This window comes from Solanum verrucosum, unplaced genomic scaffold (genome assembly GCF_900185275.1).
Source record: "Solanum verrucosum unplaced genomic scaffold, falcon-dt-bn FXZP01000072.1, whole genome shotgun sequence".
Lineage (NCBI taxonomy): Eukaryota > Viridiplantae > Streptophyta > Magnoliopsida > Solanales > Solanaceae > Solanum > Solanum verrucosum.
The window spans coordinates 435,123-458,180 of NW_026020208.1; the positions used below are offsets into that span (position 1 = coordinate 435,123).

The 23,058-nt window shown below is 33.9% G+C and overlaps 1 protein-coding gene across 1 annotated transcript; it reads left to right on the plus strand.

Moving 5' to 3' along the window:
* Nucleotides 1-9,980: 9,980 nt before the first annotated feature.
* Nucleotides 9,981-22,853, plus strand: LOC125830222 (ranBP2-type zinc finger protein At1g67325). Its single transcript, XM_049509431.1, has 7 exons — nt 9,981-10,248; nt 18,801-19,192; nt 19,283-19,349; nt 20,337-20,410; nt 20,502-20,674; nt 21,737-21,817; nt 22,507-22,853. The coding sequence occupies exons 1-7, from the start codon at nt 10,089-10,091 to the stop codon at nt 22,553-22,555; spliced, it is 996 nt and encodes a 331-aa protein (XP_049365388.1). The 5' UTR covers nt 9,981-10,088; the 3' UTR covers nt 22,556-22,853.
* Nucleotides 22,854-23,058: the final 205 nt, after the last annotated feature.

Consider the following 23,058-nt stretch of genomic DNA (forward strand, 5'->3'; position numbering starts at 1 on the left):
GAAAAAAAATAGTTAAAGAAGTGAAACCTGCTCATTTATACGTTAATTTGATGTCAAACTGAAACTGCGTAACATTTTATCCTATGGCGGAAGAACCCTTCCAAAATAATCTAAGCAAATAACTTACTAGGTTTTCGTGCATATTTCATCCTCACACTTAAAATAATATAAAAGAATATTACCAACTTCCAAGTACAAACATTTGTCGATTCATGCTTCACACAAACATTCAAAACAAATAGTAAATTTCGTGTATTACAAGACTTGAATTTGCACACCCCAAAAAGAACAAAACATATAGCCATACTTATATTACAACCCATGGTGACATGATCAAATTAGCCTTCAAAATTTCATGTAAATGTACAACATATAGATCATGTACAAGTCCCAAGATTTATGCAAACTATAGATGCCTATATGCAAATGTGATCTTCCCATAAAACTCGCAAAAACTCTGTCTCCTATGGCCAGCTTCAAGTATCCCCTCGAACGTTCCCTACGATAGAAACTATTCTAAGCATAAAACTTAGTGGTGTAAAAACTATATCTGTGGAGCCGCTAGATTCACAAAGTTACCTTTTAAAAGTCATGGACAACACAATAGAAACATAATAAATAAATCAAGTAAGCAATATATTAAGGGTATCAAGTTCTATACTTAAAGATCCAAGTGTCAAGAACGCTCATAGCACCATTTCCCAAGAGATCCAATATTAAGGCTCGCCCGATATATACATCATACCTTCACACCCAGCATAACCAAGTATCAAGAAGGACCGAAGCCCTGTATCAAGAAGGGTCAAAGCACAATAATCAAGAGAATCAAGAACCATATTAAAACTGGGTTCCTAGTTCATACTTAAAATGGACAAGTTCCATACTTAATACGAACCAAAAATCCAGAGTCAAGATGGAAAATAATCTGAATTAATAGGCATGCCTATAGTGACAAATCAAATCCACAAGAAGGACAAAGTCCCAAAAAGAATACCAGGTGATCAAGCAATTCGTACAAGTGGGTGAGTTACACAAGTGTCTTGAAAGTCTCAGAGAATATCAATACGACAATACAATGTGACAAGAAGTAACCAAGGTATCGAGATAACCCTTCAAATATACAAGCAGATAACAAGAGTACAAGTACAAGTTTATATGCAAACCTCGGGCTTTAGCATAGAAACAGTCCAACAAAACTTCAAGAATTCAAACCGTAGCCCGATCAACGTATCAAGGTTCTCAACTTGTACACGAGTATATATAACTTTAAAAATACAATTAAATAACTTCTTTAACTTCTATTAGCTCAATAATGTTGACGTAAAACAGGTTCATCATTACAAGTAAGCCTAGCATGTACAAATACAACTATGCTCCCAAAACAGTGAATCTGTCCAGCCTGGTACCTCAAGTCGCAACTTAGATTTGAAAAGGAAAAATGCAAAACTGGACTTTATATACTTCAATAAAGATGTAAGTACATCTCTTAAGGTTGCAAATAAATAAAAATCACCACAAAATATATTTTGTACAAAAAGATATATTGAAAACATTAACAGTTGATCATACAGGATTTCAAATTTCAAAATCTGAACAGAACTTGCCCTATGTTGTGTCCCATATTCCGAATCCATAACAGATAAATTAGAGTTTTATATAAACATAAGAGTTGTAGGTATACAAATTAGCTTTCCAAATCATATTTATTCAGTGTAAACGAAGTTCTAGAGAACGAGATATGCATAAAATACCAAACTACCTAGCTCAGAAACTGATTTCAGCACTTACCAAAGAGAAGGGTGTGTCTCGAATTCCAGCCAAAAGGACCAAGGTTTTCTTTAAATTTTGTGAGTAATCTGGTTAGAGGAAGTTCTACCGGTTTCTTAGAGTTAAGGAACACAAATTCTTAAAGAGGAGGTGTGAAAACATATATTGTAAAAGTGATGTTTATCACTTACTAGATATAGCCAAAAGTCAAAGTTGGTTGTCCAAAAGTAAAAAGTTTGCTGCCCAAAAGTATACATATATCCCAATATGTATATATCTCACCTCCCTTCCAAGTTATAAATAATTCCAATTAGAAAATTACATAAATACCCCAATATAATACCTTAAATTACAATCACAATTATGTTAAGCAAGTCTGCAAATATCATAAAATTTCAAGTTCCCAAAATGAGAATAAAATATTTGTTGTAATTAAGCAATGGTGTATCGACATCCGACTCTTGGTTAGTATTTAGGGGTGTTACAACTTCTGGGCGGGGATGGGATTTATTCATAATTCGGATAAAATTATAGGCCATTAGTAATTGATAATTGTTTGCATTGCTTATTTTTAACCAAGAACAAGTCAAGACATTTTGCAATGGGAAAGCTCGGGCTATTTAGAATTTTCAAGTGATTTGATTCGAGGTAGGTGATGGTTTTATGACTCCAATTATGTGTGTATGCATGCCTACTGTTATGTGTGTATGCATGCCTACTGTTATGTGTGTATGCATGCCAATTATGTCTGTATGCATGCCTACTGTTTTGTAGTCTCATTTGTGCAATGCGTGGTAAGGAAGCATATGAAATGAACTTGTAACTGCAATTTGTGGGTTCAAGTGGTCTTGTTCAATGTTCTATGTGATTATGCATGTTTATTGTGCTATGTGATTATGCATGTTTGATGTGCTTGTTGGTTGACTCGGGTATCATGTCGATATAGGATATTATTGGTTGGCTTGAATACCACTCATTGTAGGGAAACATATGAAATGAATGTGTGATTGTAACTTGTGGGTTCAAGTGGTCTTATTCATTGTGCTATGTGATTATGCATGATTATTGTGCTATGAAATTATGCATGCTTGATGTGCTTGTTGGTTGGCTTGGGTATCATGTCAGTACATGATATTGTTGGTTGGTTAGGGTACCGCGCCTAGTATGATTATATACGGTTGACTCGGATACCACGTCTGATAGTTTGTTTTGAGTTTCGTAAAAGGACCAAGTATATGCTTGAGGTTCCATGAGAGGATCAATGTTTGTATTATGATCATGTGAGACATTTTTATGGAATTGGTTGATTCATGCATTGTTGTTTTGTGACATGTGACTGAGAATATCAGTGTGACTGATAATTGTTGTTATATTGTATATTGCTTTGAGTTACTATTTGGTAGAGAATTGTGTATATATGTATATTTCACTGGTCGTGTGATCCTATCAATACACGATGATTTGTATACTAATAGTGCACTTGTTTTATTTCTTATTGAGTGCACCGAATCTTCCAGTAGATGATCCGAGACTTCAGTTGAGAGACACTTGATCCAAATTCAAAGGTGAGTTACATCTTTCGAGGTGCAATGAGTTCTTCCTTGTTTCTTGTCCATATATTCGTACATAGACATTAATAATTGACTTTATATTTAGTTTCTGGGTTGCATCCCCAATTGACTATTTTAAGTTTTATTATGATGACTTTCAAATCTCATGGGTTGCTTTCCGCATTTAGATGTTTTGGCTATTGGGTCGAGTTTATGGGGACCCAATTCTCTAGCTTACTAAATTGTTTCTTTATTTATGATGAACTTTGTCTCTTTAATTGGTGTTGCGTTGGTTTCGGGTTAGACTTTGGTTCTCCCACCATTTTGTTTAGTGTGGTGTTAATCACGACGGTCAAAATTGTGACACAAAGTTTATAAATCACCGTTGTTAGATTTAGAATAATTTAAGAATTGTTTTAAAATTATTTCATTAGGCTATTAGCTAACAAAATTTTCATCTATAACTATTTTATAAACCTACTCCATTGTTTCCTGCTTCAGTATTTGTCAATGCAACCATAGATGAGTGTTCATGTTTTTATTTATTAATTACAAGTTGAGACTTTCTTTAAAAAAAAAAAAAAAATATATATATATATATATATATATATATTTTATCATTTTCTTTATTTTATAGAACTTGATATTTTATAATGTCTTTTATTATTTTATGATTGAATATATTAATTTTGCATGAGACATCTCATGTAGATACATATTTAAAGGCCTAAGCCATCGATGACCCCTTGAAGTTGGCACGAAGTTTCAGTAAGATACCTCAACTGGACAATGTTTATTTTAGACACCTCATGTACGGTACCGCTATATCATTTTGACACTCTTTTTCCAATCAACAAAAATATATGAAGAATGTGTGTTACACTCGCAAATGACGTGTAAAGTGACAAATTAAACTATGACATTTGTCATTTGTGTCAAAAACAATTCTTAAACAATAAATTTTGAGTAAAAATAAAAAGTAACCAATGAATCAATGACATATGGATTTTTGCCCAAATAATTTTAAAAAAAAATTATCCAATAAAATTCCCTCACCCACCCCCACCAGTCTTCTTCTCCAAACACCCCAGTCCATTTGCAAAAATACCCCCCACCCACCCCACCCATTTTGCAAAAATATCTGCACACACCCCGTTCTCCCCCCCGCCCCCCAAGGTGATTTTCTTCTCCAAATACTTGCAAAAACATATGAGAAACATGCCAACCTACACATTGCTCCATTATTAGTGCTTTTTTTTAAAATATCTTTTTGTTTCTTTTTTCCCCTAATTAGCAGATTCACAAAAATAAAAATAAAAATTACTTCTATGTAAATATTCAATCCTTTTGGGAAAGAATCTCATAAATTAATTTACTAGTAAATCTTGAAATGGGTATATTTCTAAATTTCTAAAACAATTTTCATCATTTTTCAATTGTTTATGGTAACTATTTTGATTCACCATAGTTGGATGTTCGCCATTTCTGTTGTGTCGTAATTTTTCTATTTCTAGAAAAATCACTTTTTTGAAATGTTCTAAGTATAAAACAATTTGAGAAGTACTTAGAAAGAGTCGCCACTTAATTTTTTAAAGAAACTAAGAAAACTTATAATTTTCAAAGATTTAAACAGAAAAAATCATTTGAAAATACCAAAGAAGGTTCGGGGTTCAATTTACACTTCGAGAAGGGTTTAAGCATTCGAAGTGCCCGCTAACATGCGGTTGACCTGCGACTTGACTAAAATATATTTTTGACTAATTTTTAGAAAAAAAGTGTTTTAACATTAGAATAACTTACAATATATGATTAAAAAATAAGTTAAATAAATGACACATTTTATTTCATTTTTTTTATTTTTTTATTTTTTAGAGAAAGAGGTCCAAAATGAAACATTTGACACGAAATACAAGTGATTGAAACATCAATAAAACTAGATTAATTAGAATTTATTTTATTCACTTTGAAATAATAATTTAAACCAATTTAATAAATTAAGGAATACAAATCATTTTTTAATTAATTGACTAACCTTTTTGAGAAAAACGGCTAAGTATATATATATATATATATTTTTTTTTTTTAATTTAATTGGAAAAGTTTTGACTAACATTTTTAAAGTTTATTTAAGAAAAATATTTTAACTAAAAATAATAATTTTAAAAAAACGAGTATAATATGAGTAAATGAAGAGGCGTTAAAACATATATCTTAAGAATAAAAAGTTTAACTTAATTAGAAAGTATAATTTGATCAGCATATTTGATTAATAAAATAAAATAAATATTAAAAGTTAACCAACACAAAGAAAATAACTTATCTTTTGGGGAATCTAATTAAGTTAATTAAAAATTATAAAGTTAGAGTTAAACAACAAACAATAAATAATCATAATTAAATAATTACATAATTAAAGAGTAAGGAGGAAATGAATTTGGGCCAATTTCGCTGAAATTTTGGCCTTTAAACCAATCCCGTTTTTGTATACACCGACTGTATATCAGTGTATATGAGCGCATATATCAGCTCTTTTCATGTATCTCTTGCTTCCGAATACATGTATTTTGCTCCAGCCCTGTATTCCTACGTTTTTGACCTGTATATCAATGTATACAACTGTATACATCTTGTATACTACCCATTTTGGACGTTCGGAGGTTTGCAATTTCAAATTCCAGCTTTGTGTCCTGCCTTCAATCTGTTCATCATCTTTTCTACTTGCAGTGGGACTTTCTTGGAGCAACGAACTAGGAACAACGAGCAGGGGAAAACGATGATTCTTCTACCACGAAATCCGAATACTAATCACAAAAACAAGAGACTTGGGACAGAATTTTGACCCTTTTTTCGAAAACTTAAAATCAGAGAACCAAATGATAAAAATTCTTGAGTGTACTATGACTATCGCCAAAAAAAAAAAAAAAAAAACTCAAACTTCAATGTCTCTTCCTATGCCCCCCTTTGAATGAAAACTAAGAGGGCTATTTATAGAAGGGCGAAAGGGCAGATTTAGGGGGTAAAACCCGTTTGAATTTTGAATCTATCCATTCCTTTTCGAGCCAACAGTGGCAGGGATGGGGAAAATAGTGACTTCCGCGAAAAGGGGACGACGAAGTGATCGATTAGGGACTGCTAGGGTATGGGTTTGTAGAGTAGTTGGATGAAATTTTCGGATGCAGCGCGATTTCTGCTAGGATTTCGTCTGAGTCTGGTTCTGCGAAGAAGGAGAGTAACTGGGTGGGGTCGTCTGGCTTTGCACGCTGTTGTGGCTGAAGCGTTAATATTTGGTGGGTTATCTTTGAAGTGGATTGGGCCGGGTCAAAGGAGAAAAGGGTTGGGTCGGCTGGGAACTGCTGGAAGGGGAAAAAAATTAGCAAAAGATGTGGGCTGGGAATTAATTTGAATTGGATTGGAATTGGAATTGGGCTGATAAATAGGCCCAATTTTGAGTCTTATATGGGTTTAAGACTTTATGAAAAGTGGCTAAATGAATTGCAAAATTAGCCACCTAAAGTTTTTAAAATTTAGCCAATTTGAGTTAAGTTGATGACTTCGGCTAAACTTAAATAAGACGAATTAATATAATTAACTAACGAGTTTCTTAATCTTAACGAAATAAAATAATTAATTTACATATAAACCAAATGATTTAGAATTATAACTATAATTCAAACTAAACTAATTTAATAGAATATTTCATTAAGATAAAATCCTTTTGAGATAATTTTCGATATTTATAAAATAACGTGATTGTAAAAATATACATATTTATTATTTAATATTATTAAAATTATTAAAGGACGAAATTTCTTTAGAAATAACTTGAAAGTATTTTGAATAATTTTATAAAACTCATTAATTCAAAATTTATAACCATCACTAATAAAGTATTTAAAATATAAAGTCTTTTTGAGATGATTTTTAAATACTCATGAAATACATTAATCATATATATATATATATTATTTAAAAATTATAAAAGTGACAAAACTATTTGAAATAACTTGTAAACTATATATTTTTTTGAAGTTTTTATGAAACTAGTTATTATAAAATCGTTTGAAATTGAAGAAACTCAATGATTAATTTATATATTGGAGGGCCAAAATTGGGTGTCAACAGTTTCAGAAATGGTGGCTGAAAATGGGAAAGAAGAAGAGAAAAAATTTAAAAAGTCAACTAAAAAGGTTTTTCACATGCAGTCAATGAGTGTATTACACTCACTAAGCAATGTAAGCAAAAATTGTTAAAATGACACAACGATACCCTACATGAGGTGTCTAATATGAACACAGCCCAGTTAAGGTGTCTAAGTGAAATTTTGTGCCAAATTTAAAGGGTTACCGATGGATTAGGCCTTAATATTTAAAAGTTCACTATTGCAAAGCTAGTTATCTACTAGAGTTGCTTAAATGCAGATTGTAAAACTACATTAACAAATATGGGAGGAGACTAGTATTTGTATTTTTCACACCCGCTTAGAGATTGATTTTCTCCGCTCCATTCCACATAGCCTTAAATTCGCCCCGCCCCGTCCAATATATTGCCATCCCTAAACTCCTTAATCCTCTTAGAAGCTTAAAAAATAGGGGTTATTTTCTTAGGACTTTTGAAACATTGACCAAGCACAACGAACTACTTCTAATGTTGGTAAAAATGCATTTTAAATTGTTTAGTTAAACACAAACATATACTTTCAAAAGTACTTTATTTCTAAGAGCACTTGGACAAAAGAACGCTTTCAAAATAAACATATTTTGAAGTTTTATCAAACAAGCTACTCTGATCAAGTGTGAAGTTTAAAAATGAGTTATATATATATATATATATATATATATACACACTAGTTTTTTGACACATGTGTTGCACGTGATTATCAATTCCAAAAATATATGTTATAATAAATAATATTGCTTATTTAAGCGAAGATTTGAAAAATAAGCTTAGCAAAAATTATAATTGCAGATTCTTTTGTGAATGTTCAATGTGGATCGTCATATATATCTCTTATTCACGCAAACCTATGAAGATGGTCAATGGAAAATTTTATTAGTTAAATGCAATAATGTATATGTTTATTTCAATTTGATGAGGTTCAATCATGTAATTAGTCTTATCTCACTAATATTACCTTATAAATAATATTTGTTTTGTATTTTTTTTGTCATCTAACCAAATGTGTTTTGCATGTGTATTCCACGTTAAATTGTTTAGATGCCATATGAACATGTGAAGAGAATAACTACATTTTATATAGGGAAATTGGTATGAAATAACAAACTATTAATTCAAATTAAATGTTATAGCCATAGTTTATTTTATTTATAATTCGCAACAAACATCCCATCTTTTTGTCATCTGATTCGGTATACAAGTAGCCATGCATTTTCGGTATACAATTAGTCATTTTATACATTTCGGTATAAAATGTATAAAATGCGTTTGTATTTGTATAATACAAGAGAAAAGTGTATATACAAATACAAATACATATATTTTCGTCATATACACTTATAATTATATAAATACAGATCTTATTATACAAATTACAATGTATAAATGAATTTATACAAAACTGAACAATTTGTACAAAATTGGATGTACCTAGCGAATTATACAAATCAAAAGATCAATAGCAAACATAAAATTTGTTATGGAGCACAATTATGCAAACCATAGCTATAATATATAAATATGATTTTTATGTTTGCTATATGTGAAAGTTGTTCTTTTATATATTCACATATTTTCACATTTGTTGTGAGTTTTTTTTTATTTTTAAAAGAACTCGAAACATTTTAAAATATTATATTTTGAAGTTAGAAGATCTTGTTAACTTGATAATACATTTGTGACATATATAATACTTTAATTTAAATACAAATACCTATCCAAATATAAATATATATATTTGCATTAATGAAAATATTTATCTCATAAAATTAGCTATTAAATAAATAATGAAAATTCAACTAATACAAATGCCATTTTTTTCGTTTACCAAATATAACTCTAGTTTTGTTTCAAAACGTATATAAAACCACTCTTCTAATCTAGCTCACAACTTCAAGTATCGCTCACGGTTTTATACATTATTATTGTATAATTTTTGCAAGAAATATGTTCATAACTATCTATTTTATATAAAATTCATATTAGGTTTCTCAAAAATACATCTGATTTTCATGTATAAAATATATATCTAAATCGTATGTACATTGTGAATTTATGATTCTAATAAAGTACACATAAATTGTATAAAATATTGGAAAAAAGGTCTGAAATATATTTGAACTTTAATCGAAATTATTGTAACAATACCAAACTTTGGAAAGGACTTTTTTGCCCCTGCACTATTTAATAGTATATTCTAAAGGTATATATGTGTCCACGTAGACATCATAAATATTGCATCATTATAAATAGAAAAGTGTCCATGTGAACACATATATAGATTTAAAAATACACTATTAGATAGTGTAGGTGGGTAATAGGTCATGCTCAAAGTTTGAAATTGTTATAATAATTTCAATTAAAATTCAAATATATCTCAAATAATTTTTCCTAAAATATATAGATTAATATATTATATTGAGCTACTTAACGTAAGTATTTTCTCGTGTTATTAGAGGTAAGAGTGTAATTTTCGCCAAAGGCCAAAATAGGGCAATAAATCCCTCTTTGCTGTATTGAAAGAGCTGTAACTCGCCGGTGCGATTCTCCCTCTCTCTCGTCGGAGAGACGAAGAAGATAACATACACAGAGAGAGGAATGGGACGAGAAGGAGATTGGGAGTGTAGTAGTTGTGGTAATAAGAATTATGCATTCAGATGTTTCTGCAATAGGTGTAAGCAGCCTCGTCTCCTTGTTGACAACAAAACTCCTCATGATTCAAAGTGGTTTCCTCGAATTGGCGATTGGATCTGCACTGGTTTGTATCTTTCTATAGTTGTATCTGTTTTTCAGTTCTTTGATTGATTGTGCTAAGTTATGAAATTGTACTAGTAGTATATATGTGAACTTACTGATCGAGGTGATGTAGGAGTTGGATTTTAGTTGATTAGCATCGATAGCCGGTTTGGTCAAGCTTTTAAAATCAGTTCATTTTGTAAAGTGTTACCTCAAAGAAGTACTTTTGGTGAGAAATGGAAGCTAAGTTCCTGCTCACGGCTCATGTAATAAGCTACCCTCCAAGTAATAAGAAGTGTAGACCAATTAGTTCATAACAGAGTTGGACCCACGTGTGAGAGACGTTAACCCATGTATATACCTAATTAAGGATCATATAATTAAATGTGCACTCTTAAACACATAAGCTGAGTTGGTGCATTGGCCCAACATTGTTCATTGCGCTTCTTCGCAACTCACAAGCAGAGTGTGCTGAGTTCGATTCTAGTGTTGCATTTTTTTTTTAAAAAAAAGGCATATTAAAAGCCTCAAGTGAGATTTGAACTAGCAACCTCAAAGTGTACACCGAGGTCAAGACCATCCACCATAAGGTGAACTATGTTAGCTTCTAAAAAATGACTTATGCTAACCTTCGGGGTGGCCCAGTGGTTTGGGCTTGGGACTTCTATGTTGGAGGTCTCAAGTTCAAAACCCCTTGCCAGCGAAAGCAAGGGGTTAGCCTTCTGGGTCGAGCTCGTTGCATCGGGCTTGCCTACTGCGAGTTACCTCTCCTATGTGGTTTGCGATCTATTGCATAGGGGCGGGGATTTTACCCTGTGTGCACCCAAATGATAGCGGCTGCTGGTTTCCTTTGTCATAAAAAAAAAGGACTTATGCTACCCTCCATAAGCACTTACTTTCTCCCAAAAGTTTGACCAAATACAATAATTGATTCTCTAACAATACATTTATGATATCAATATATGATACTTTTGAAATGAAGGAGTGAAATAAGAGAAAATTGGGGCACTTGGATGAAAGGACATAAAAGTTACTTTACTTAATGTGTTGGCAAGGGTATTTTGTTGATAAGCATCTATAGCCGGTTTGGTCAAGGTTTAAAATCAATTCATTTTGGAAACAAGTTTTCAGAAAGTACTTTTGGTGAGAAGACAGAAGTTAAGTTCCCTCTCATGACCCATGTAACAAGCTACGTCAAGTAAAAAGTGTTGAACAATTAGTTCATAAGGACTAACATTGTATAACCATTCATCAATGGATGCTGCTTCTCAGATTGGGTAAAAAATGTAAACCTATAGCTGCAGAAGTAGGAATAATGGCACCGAAAATGACTGTTTTTGTAAAGTACCAATTGTATTTGATCAATAAATTTGAAAAGCACTTTTCAATAGCTATTTTGTTTGACCAAGCTCTTCAAAAGTGCTTCTACGTGTATTTATCTTATAAGTGTTTTTGAATAACTACTTTTAGGAAAAAACTGCTCTTTTTAGCTTCCGAAAAACAACTTATGCTACTCTTCATAAGCACTTATTTTCTTCTGAAGCTTGGTCAAGCACTATATTTAATTCTCTAACAGTACATTTTATGATATCAAATATTATAATTTTGAAAAGATAGCGAAGCAGCGAAATAAGAGAGAAACTGGGGCACTTGAATGAAAGAACATAAAAGTTACTTTACTTAATGTGTTGGCAAGGGTATTTAGGGGAACCAGAAAATGGACATTAATGCTAATCTACTATAGGTGAGTGACTTAATTTGATATAAAACAAAGTTTAATGACTTTGCTACATAATTCCTCATAGTTTAGTGCTCTTTTAAGATATTTATTCTTTTAAAGTCATATAGGACTACGAAAAGTATCACTAGTGGCTTGTATTTTGATATTGTTACATCATTTCAGTGGCTCGTGAGTGGGTGTGGGGTGGGTTAATGCCAAAAGAGGCATAGTCAATGCGAGGGAGTGAAATCAAGTATGTCTATGGTAAAAGGTTGCACTAAAATTCAACTTTTAAATTGATAATGCATTTCCAAAAAATAATTAGTCATAAAAAAAAAAATCTCATATAAGCATATATTTTTTTTATAATTTAAGTTGAATTTTAGATTTGGTTATTTTAATACATGTCAAAAGTTTGATTTTCAATATAGTTATTTATTAAAGCATTTACGGATCAAGTTAAATTTTTAATTATATTAAATGTCATTCTAAATTGAATGAATATCAATCTAAGTGAAGGATCTATTTATGTTTAAAACTGTAAGTATATTACTATATTTTTCTTTCCAAGTTAAATGATAGATTTATTTGAGCAAGTGAAAATTTTGATCTAGTTACTATAAAGGAATTGAAAGATTTTGGTACGTAATTAATGACCCATCAAGTTATATTCAGAATACTTAATCACTAATTGATAAATTTCATTTATTATATTAAATAATTTACCTATTTTATATTAAAATGTCACATTTGGTTACCATAAAACTCAGATTTGAGTATCAATTCAATATAAATGTTCTACTATAATTTTCATTATGAAAAAAAGATTACTTTACATTACAATATTTGGCTTGAAATTTTTAATTATCATGGTGAATAATTTTCCAATTTATGTGTATAAATAGTCATGAAAGATTTTGGTATGTAGTTAATAACCCATCAAATTATATTCAGAACACTTAATCAATAAATAAATTTCATTTAGTATATTAAATAATTTACCTATTTTAAATTAAAATTTCAGATTTACTTACCATAAAGCTCAAATTTGAGTATCAATCCAATAAAAATGTTCTACTATAATTTTCATTATGAAAAAAAGATTACTTTCCATTGCAATATTTGACTTGAAATTTAATTATCATGGTGAATAATTTTCCAATTTATGTGTATAAATAGTCATGATATTTCATTTTTTTGCAAGTCACATTTCTTGAAAACAATTGATCAACATATTCTATTGTATGCTAGCATGGAGGGTAAGAAAACAGCAGGACGCCAAAAAATTCCATTAGAGAAAATAGAAAAAGAAGCTGCTCGATATGCCTCATTTTCTAAACGTCGTTTAAGCTTATATAAAAAAGCAAGTGAACTCGTTCGAGAATGTGATGTCGATCTTAGAATATTTATTTCTTCTCAAACCGGTAAACCGTATTCATTTGTTCATCCGACTACGAATGCAGTCATTGATCGTTTTATAAATCCCACAACAGTAGATCTAGGTGCACAACTCGTTGCTGCTGAGGCACGCAACAAGGTAATTCAATACAATGATAGGCTAAATGAATTTGATGCAAGGGAAAAAGCTGCAAAGGAAAAAATACGTTCTATGGATCAAATGAACGAGGCTAGAGTTAGAGGTTGGTGGGAGGCCATGGACCAGTTCAATGCTGTGGACATAACCAAGTTCAAAGAATGGCTAAATACCGCTGAGGGTTTGTTAAATGTCCAATTGAAGCAGCTAGAAAATGGAGCTTCGTCCTCTGTACAATCCCCACCAGAGGATGGAAGTAATTGATCTAGTGCTTCACTAATATTATCGAATAATATATCTTATCGAAGCCCTATGCATCAAAATGAAAATTTAAATTCATATTATTATCTGTGCTTTATTTTTATATTTTTATATTTTTAAATTTTGTTATTTTGTTTCAATAATGGTACGTACTACATGTACTTTGCAATGATTTTTATTAAAGTTATTTTGTCTATTAGTATTTTTTGTCTCCTACATGTTAGATCTCTTAATATTATATTATGCGTTTGAATTATACGCACGACAACATATCAATTTTCAAATGTGTCGTAAAATATATTTGAAGCATGTCATGTCAAAATAGTCATTTGAAAAACTAAAGGCAACTAATAGTAAATGAAAATTTTGTCTATTGTAAAGTTTTTTAATGTAAAGCAAAGAATTCAATCAATATTTCTAAGGACTTCATGCTTTTAAAGTAATATATATAAATTGGCTGCTTGCCAATTTGTTTTTTTTTTTTGATAATGGTAACTGTATATTCACACCAAAAAGCCCATCAGGTAAAAGCTGATGGGGTGGGATTTACAACCCTAGAGGGCATCATCAAGACCAAAATCTAGATAGAAACTTTACAATTGTCCTATGAAATCAACTAAGCTATCTATCTCCCCCACTATTTCTTGTTTACACCAAAAATACAAAAAACTTATACTCTTCATCTTGATCTTTTGGAGACTGCTATCATGGCATCTTCCATAGGGTCCACCAGACACATGCCAGAATGCTTCTCCATCAATTTTCTTGTGATCCTCTTTTTTTTGTTTAAATTAGTAATGTTGTATTCCTCAGCATTAAGGATATGTTGTTGACCTCCAAAAATTCTTACATAGAGGAACTAGGGAGGCTAATTACAAAGATCCTAGCATATCTACTAGTTGTTCTACCTCCTTTATACATTCCTGTTTACACCAAAAATACAAATATGCAATACAATTTTCTTTAACTTTCTGTATGGAGTTTGATTTGTTCTCATAGCATCTTCCATTTCTTTCCTTCCATATTGACCACCATATGCAAGCTGGAAAATTCTCCACCACTTTTTTTGGCTTTTACTTCCTTTTTTCCTAATCCAGCAACTCAACAGGTCAGCAGTATGCTCTGGCATCGTCCAGCTATTACCAGTGAGCCTCAAAAATAAAGACCATAGTTGACCTGTGACTCCACAGTGTAGAAAAAGATGGTTGTTGGTCTCATTTGTCTTCTTGTGATCCTCTTCTCTCCACTCCTTCCCAACTTTGCAGCATATCAAATGAGGTCCTTGGCTTTACCCAACTTATCCCAAGTATATAGAAGAACATGTTCCACAGATTTGTGGCTGTTTTGCAATGCATGAATAAATGAGTGTTTATCTCTGCCTCTTGCTCACACATAAAACACCTTGAGCAAATCTAGATACCTCTTCTCTGTAGTACTTCGTGGGTTAAGCATGCTCTCCTGGTCGCCAACCAAATGAAGCATGAAACTTTATGGGGTATTTTGACCTTCCAAACCAATTCCCATGGCCATTTTGTTGTCATTGTCTGTCTAAAATTCAAGCTCCAGTAACATGGTTTCACCGTAAAGGACCCTTTGCTATGTATCTTCCAGATTGGCAAATCAGGACCTACAGTTGTCCCTGGGAAGGCATTTAGAATCTGCAGGAAATCTGCTACTCTGTTGATTTCCCAATCATTTAGTGCCCTCCTAAAAATCAAGTTCCACCCTTGAGGACTCCACAATTGTGCCACCTTATCCATCTGTTGCAGGCTCAAGATGTATAAGTCTGGAAAAGTAGTCTTCAGATCCTCTTCCCCAATCCATAGTTCATTCCAGAAACTTGTCTTTTCTCCATTACCAATTTTGTACTTCAGGTTGTTATTGAAAGATACCCACATTCTTCTAATTGTTTTCCACACTGAACATCCAAAAGTACCAATCACCTCCTCAGTAACCCAGCTAGTTTGAAGCCCGTATTTCTGTGAGATGAAACTCCTCCATAGTGCCATATCTTCACGACAAAATCTCCATAACCATTTCTTCAGTAAGCTTTCATTGTGTGCACCCAACTTCTTTATTCCCATTCCACCCTGTTGTTTGCTAAGGGTCACCGTATCCCATTTGACAAGATTGTAGCCCTTCTTTTCCTTTTTGCCTTGCCATAGGAAAACTATTCTTGCCTTATTTATTTTCTTCTCTATGCTCCTTGGTAAGGGGAATAGACTCATCATATATGTAGGTTGGCCATCCATGACTGTTTTTATAAGAGCCAGTCAACCACCCAAAGACAAGAATTGACTTTTCCATCTAGCTAGTTTCCTCTCACTTCTTTCCAAAACCTCACTCCACATTTCTAGTTCTCTGTGTTTTGCTCCAAGAGGCATTCCTAGGTATTTAGTAGGAAGGGATGCCACTTGACACCCTAAATTCTCATCTAGAAGCTGCATATTGTGCACATAGTTAACTGGGTAAAGTCAGCTTTTATGCCAGTTAACATGAAGTCTTGAAATGCCCTCAAAGATGGTTAGGATAGCTCTCAGATGCCTTATCTGTGGGACTTCTGCTTCAAAAAAATACTAGGGAATCGTCTGCATACAAGAGATGAGATATCTCCAAAGCATTGCCCATGTTTCTGTTAGCACAGAAACCTCTAATCCATCCATTCTCCGTTGCATTTCTGATCATGTAGTTTAGTCTCTCCATTGCTAGGATGAATAGAAAGGGTGACATAGGATCAACTTGGCTCAACCCTCTCTGTGATTGAAAGAAACCCTCTAGATTGCCATTTATTATGAGAGAACATTTCACAGTGGATATACAAAATTTGATCCAGTTAATCCATTTGTCGCCAAATCCCATATCTCTCAATACTTTGAGGAGGAAAGCCCAATTCACATGGTTGTAGGCCTTTTCTATGTCAAGCTTGCATAGCACTCATGGTATATTTTGTTTACCCTCGAATCCACCAACTCATTTGCCAGAAGAGTTGCATCCTTTATCTGTCTGCCCTTCAAGAAAGCCATTTTGTGTTCATCAATTAGGATCCCCATAACTATCTTCAATCTTTCAGTGATCAGCTTAGCTATGATTTTATAAACTCCTCCAATCAGACTTATTGGTCTGAAGTCTTTTAGCTCTTCAGCTCCATGCTTCTTAGGGATAAGTGCTACAAAATTAGCACTGAAAGATTTCTCAAAAAACTCATTCTAGTGGAAATTGGTTATTGTTTGCATCAGGTCATCTTTCAAGGTTCCCCAACATTCCTTGAAGAAGTGCATTGTAAAGCCATCTGGGCCAGGGGTTTTGTCACCATCGCACTGCTTGATAATACCCAATACCTCAGTTTCAGTATATGGCCTTGCAACCTGTCTTGTTCTTCCGGAGAGATTCTGGGGAAATTAGCAATATCAAAAGTTGGCCTCCAGCTTTCTGACTCAAGAGTATAAGTTCTCGTAGAACTCAATTATGCTTACTTTGATTTGTTCTGGCTCTTTGATTTCCTCCCCTTTTACTAACAATTTATCAATAGCATTGTATCTTGTGTGCTGTTTCCATCCTCTGAAAATTTTGTGTGTTATTATCTCCCTGTTTAAGCCATAGAACTCTAGATTTTTGTCTCCACCTAGCTTCCTCATTTTTTGCTAACTTTTCCAGCTCAACCAGGACTGTTGCTCTAACCATCATTTCATCTTCGTTTAGATTCCTTGTGTTTTGAGCCAAATCAATATCAGCCAATTCAGCTAGTAAGTTGTTCTTCTTGGTGCTCAACTCACCACAAACTACCTTATTCTCTGATTTTTTGTTTTAGCTTCCTGCTTAGTATAAAATCAGGGCATCCCCTCACTTCAAATTCACTCCACCACCTCTGGACTTGTTCCCAGAAACCATCTACTTCAAGCCACCAATTTTCAAACTTGAAGTAGGATTTTTGCTTTTCCCATTCACCGCATTGCAACAAAATAGGACAATGGTTAGAAGTTACTCTTGGCATAACCATTGCATTATTGGCTCTTTGGCTTTGGTGAGCTATGCACTTCCTGGTTATTTCTCTTTTTTTTTCTTAACTCACTTAGTTTCTTTGTACATCAATTAATTGCCTATAAAGAAAAGCCAAACAATGAGATTGAATATAGGGTGCATTATAAGCGTATGTTGTCATTAGGCAAATTATAGAATCCAAATGGACTAAATAAAAATGATGTAAATGATGTTCATGAGCAAATTATAAACCAAAAGCTACTAGTACTTGACTATTTTGAATTGTCTTTACCAGATATAGTGGTGGACAAGATGAGGAAAGCGAGACTAAGATGGTTTGGACATGTGAAGAGGAGATGCATAGACACACTAGTGAGGAGGTGTGAGAAGTTGGTTATAGAGGGTACGAGGAGAGGCAGTGGTGGGCAGAAGAATTATTTGGAAGAGGTGATAAGACAGGATATGACGTAGTTTCAGGTTACCAAGGATATGACCCTAGGTAGGAGGGTATGGACGGCAGGTATTAGGGTAGAAGGTTAGTAGGTATTGTAGTGTTGTCTTGCTTAGGGTGGCTGGTGTGTGCGATGGTATTAGTTGTGTTATTGTAGTTCTTGATTTTTATTTTTATCATTGTTTATTATTGTTTTTTTACTATTCTACCCTAGTAGACCTTTGCACTGTTTCCTTGTTATTTGCTATATTCTCTTCATTGTCTCCTTTATACCAAAATGTGTTGCACTTGAGCCCAGGGTCTTTCGAAGTAATCTATCTACCTCCACGAGGTGGTGGTAAGGTTTGCATACATTGTACCTTCCCAGACCTCACTTGTGAGATTTCAGTGGATTGGATATGTTGTTGTTTACCAAATATAGTGGAGGTTGTTATGCATTATTCATATTTTAAGAGAGATTGATTTGTTATGTTAAACTTTATAAGAAACCTGATTTCAGCTAGGTTGAGTTTTTTATGTTTTCTCCTGTCTGTTTTCATCTTGGATGGCGGGGTTGGCGTGCGTATTCTTGGCTTGTTTCCTCTTCCTGGATGCAATGTGTATTGCGTGTGTGTGGGAATGCTCCATTAGGTTGCACTAACAACAATTATGCATCAAGAGAAAAGTGCAAAAAATGTGGACAACCAAAGGAGGTAGCAGCAATGCCAGCAATTGCAATCCCTGGAGCATCTCTCCCATCTCATACAAATTATTTTGCCAGGACACAAGGAGGTATGGAACAAAGGTTGAACATTGGGTTCTTAGGACATGGAGCTCTCCAACAACTTCCCTTGAGCTCTAACTGGTCTCTGGGGGAGGCTGGTCAATACCAAAGCCAGCCTGCTGATCGGTATAGACTGCTGCAAACTCCTGGAGTTTCATATGCAAGCCAAACGAATCAGCTGCTTCCAGTTCCAAATGGATGGCGTAATGGTGACTGGCTCTGCAGTTGTGGCTTTCACAACTACTCTTCTCGAGCTCAGGTATTTGCAAATAGAACACTAAATACTTCCAACGTATCAAAAACCATTTTTAACTGGCAGTTTCATGTGGATGCCCATCTGCTCTTGTAGTGCAAAAAATGCAATGCTTCTGCACCTCCAGCTTCATCGTCTTCTCTTACCAGTACCCCTATAACAGGTTTGCACATCGTAAATCTTTCATTGGTTTTCCATTTAATTAATGAGTATAGATCACAAGCTTATACTTTTTAAAGTTAACTGAAAAAAAAAAAGCTTATACTTTATCCAAAAGAAATATATATATCAGAATGCTTATACAGTCACTGTCCTTATTTTAAATTTTTGTTGTGACCCTCCACCTTAGCTCCCCACTTTGTGCTCCCTTGGTTACTCAAACCTGCAACCTCAGGGTTGGAGGCTGAGGGTTCTTACACTTGAGCAGCCCTCGCTTGTCACAGTCACTGTCCTTGCAGAACTCTTTTTAACTATTTCTACTTTATAGCTGGCTAGTTCTGACTAGTTTTCCCGGTTTCATTTTAGTTCCTGCCAAACCATTGGAACCTATACATACAAAACATCTATTGAGCAAGGGCTTCCAATTAATTTTACTTGTGTTTGGAGGAAAAAGTGATGTGAACATTTGGACATGTTGATGTTCCTGAGCTGAATCTTTATTTAAAAAGAATTATATTTTTGCTGTAACATAGTTGGAAGTTTAAAGGGAAGCCGTAAGTTATGTTGCTTGGACTTGCTATTTTCTGGCTTTGGCATCTGTTATCATCTGTTGTTTATTATGCTTGAGTAGGTGATCTCACTATTTTGCTGATGGTACTGTTCCTTACTTGTATGCTCAGCACCGGTTTCCTATTAGTTGTCATGTTTTCTTCACTGCTGTTTCTCCTTTCCATTATGTTTTTGATTTGCTTCACTTCAGCCAAGGGTCGTTCGTAAACAGCTTCTCTACCTCCACGAGATAGAGGCAAGGTTTGCGTACACTTTTCCCTACCCAGACCCCACTTTGTGGGATTTCACTGGGTATGTTGTTGCTCTTTGGCAAAGAAAATTGTGTCTGTCTTTTTACCTGCACATGTTTGCTTTTAGTCCAGTAATCTGTGCATGTAACTGAACTAGTGTGATCTCTCCTGTCTTCCCTTGCACAATGAAGCTCTTGGAACTAAGCGATTAGCATCTGAGGAACTTGTTCATGATTGGGACAACAAGAGGCTGAATGCAGGGCATGTAAGGAACCATCTTCTGGTATTGATATCGATAAATTGATGTTATGGATTGTTTGGTTGACATTCTTATATTCTTTTATTTGAACTTATAGACATTTGGATATCAACAAGGCTATCCAGGAGCAGAATGGATGGGGGATTCAGGGGGAAATCAACTAACTGCAATCCCAACGATCTTCCCTAGAGAAAATTCAATGGTGCTTCCTTTGCAAGCCAACATGCAGATTCCTCGTGTACCAGCAGCACCTACACTCCTTGGTAAAGGGTAAGATTTTATTATGTACTTTTGCTTCTGGGTTATTTAGACTGACTAGTGGAGGCAGCAGAAGATACTCACATTTGTCCTTCAAACTGACTTAGCACTAGGATCATTTATTTTGGAAAATAGTAGTGCAACAATCACAGGATAATACCCCCCCCCCCCCTCCTCCCCTCCTCCCTTTGCTGAAGTGACATCAGGTTGTTGAGGATTATTGGTATTAGAGGAACAATTTTGTTGAACTTTGTTCCTAAACACCACCAAATTAAGAGGCCGGACAACAAGCCATCATCGAGAGTTTTTTGTTCCAATAGGAACAATTACATATTCTAATTGTAAAAAAGGTGAATAGGCTGTGAGGCAGGCATATATGACATCTTTACTAGGAATAGGAAAGAGAAAAATGGACAAGCTACAACTCGAAATCTATAGTTGCGAATGAAGGGCAAAAGATAAAGATAAGGTTAAAGTTGCCAATTCAAAAAATAAATAAAGATAAGGTTATGCTAGTGGGCTGTGTTACCTAATATGTGTGTTCTTCGCATCTGCTTAAGTTTTGTAGAACAGAGTTATTCAGTACATGTGCTAGTGGGAGGTAGCAGGTACCAGGTACGGAATTTGTCGAGGTGCGACTAATGGCATGGACACCACTGTCTTGAAAAAGATAAAAATGTCTGAAGTTTGATGTGATTTGAGGGTATTTTCAGTTTGTTTGTTTCCTTTTCTTTTTCCTCTTTTTAGCTGAAAATTCCTTTACTTATCCAATGACCACATTGAAAGACAACTGATAGAGGGCTTCTAGCAACCTAACAGGGCTTGTTGTACCTTATTATTAAGGGATATTCGTGCAATTACCCATTAAAAATATATCAATCTTTTGTTTGCACAACTTCATCTAATATGTTTCAGATCTGTATTATCACGATGCAACTGGCAAAACCAACTGCAAACTGATAATGCAAGATGACTAGCTCCAGACGAAATAATCATCGTCTACATCTAAGTACAGTGCTAGAGACCATTCTTTACACTCATTTTTTAAATTGTGTTGTTGGATGTTTTTCTCAGGGCAAAGCAATGGCGTGATGGGGACTGGATGTGCACAAATTGCAGTAATCATAACTACGCTTCTCGATCAAATTGTAATAGGTATGCTTCAAACTTGATTAATTAATTCTCAATTTGTTCAGAATTTTCTTTTCATAAAGGAGAAATCTCCGAGGGTCAGTGGTGCACCTCAATGGATAATGGGCTTGCTTCTGTACCCGTCTCCATTTAACTACTAGGCTTGTCTGCGGCAAGGTTTGAGCCAATGATGTATGCTTACACTCACATCACGCGTTGCACTCTTACCACTAAGTTAAAGTCTTGGGGGCTGCTTAATTCATAATTCTGTGAACCGCTAGTAAGCAAATGCTGGTAAACCTCAGATTACCTTAACTTCACTTCGATTACTCCAGCTTAGTTGTAGTTTCTGTTCTTTAAGGAGGTACTAGCAATTATTTTTAAAATTGCATTTGGGCATTTCATATTGCTTTGTATTCTCATTGTGATGATGGTCTTCTCAATCACATTTTCTTTTTTCTGATTAAAAATAAAAGGTTTTTCAATCACATGTAAAGTATTTAATGTTTAAAAAGATTCACCCTTCGGAAGAACAGAGGGAGGGAAGCGGTGTTGGCTTAACTGCATCACCTGAGATATGTAGGCCGAGAGACAAATATGGAACTGAGAAAACTTGATGAGGAATATCTATTTTGCTTGCAATCTTGATCCCCAACCATCCATTTTCAAAACATATATTTGTGTCTTGACATCTAGGACTTTTGCTTGTACAGGTGCAAAAGTGAGAGAGACGTGCCAGCTCAATCTGTTAGTGTTGCATAGCATTTGAGTTATAACCAACTTGAATTTGTTGTAGCTTTACAAGATACATTGGTATCCTCCTTTAAACTTTTTATCATGTTGTGTGTAGTTTTAGTAGATTTGGTGAACATCGAATGATGTACATTAGTAGATATGGTGTAAATTGATTGTTTTACCAGTTTTGCTTCAGGTGACCAAGGTACTCAAGAGAATAGTATCAGTATGTTCTCTATTTTATCATTGAACTGTTTCATCAAATACTCTGAGACTGATATTGCAAACTGTATCAACTTGAGTCATCTGATACATTTATATTGAATTGTCTGTTTTCCTGGTGAAAGCGAACATGAGATGCAATTGCTTCCTCTGTCTGTCTCTCCAGTCTGATGTATCTGAAAATGATAGTCTATTCGAGTATTTGCCAGAGGAAATCATCAAATTTGATACACAACAAATGAACAAGAATATGTTGATCATCTTCTCAATTCACATATATACATCAACAACATACCCCACTTGTGTAA

Bases quoted from the DNA above. Each gene is read 5' to 3' on its own strand.
- LOC125830222 (XM_049509431.1), top strand. From the start codon at position 10,089: ATGGGACGAGAAGGAGATTGGGAGTGTAGTAGTTGTGGTAATAAGAAT. The intron at 19,350-20,336 runs GTTTGCACATCG...TGCACAATGAAG, and splicing joins TACCAGTACCCCTATAACAG to CTCTTGGAACTAAGCGATTA. The intron at 21,818-22,506 runs GTATGCTTCAAA...TTGCTTGTACAG, and splicing joins TCTCGATCAAATTGTAATAG to GTGCAAAAGTGAGAGAGACG.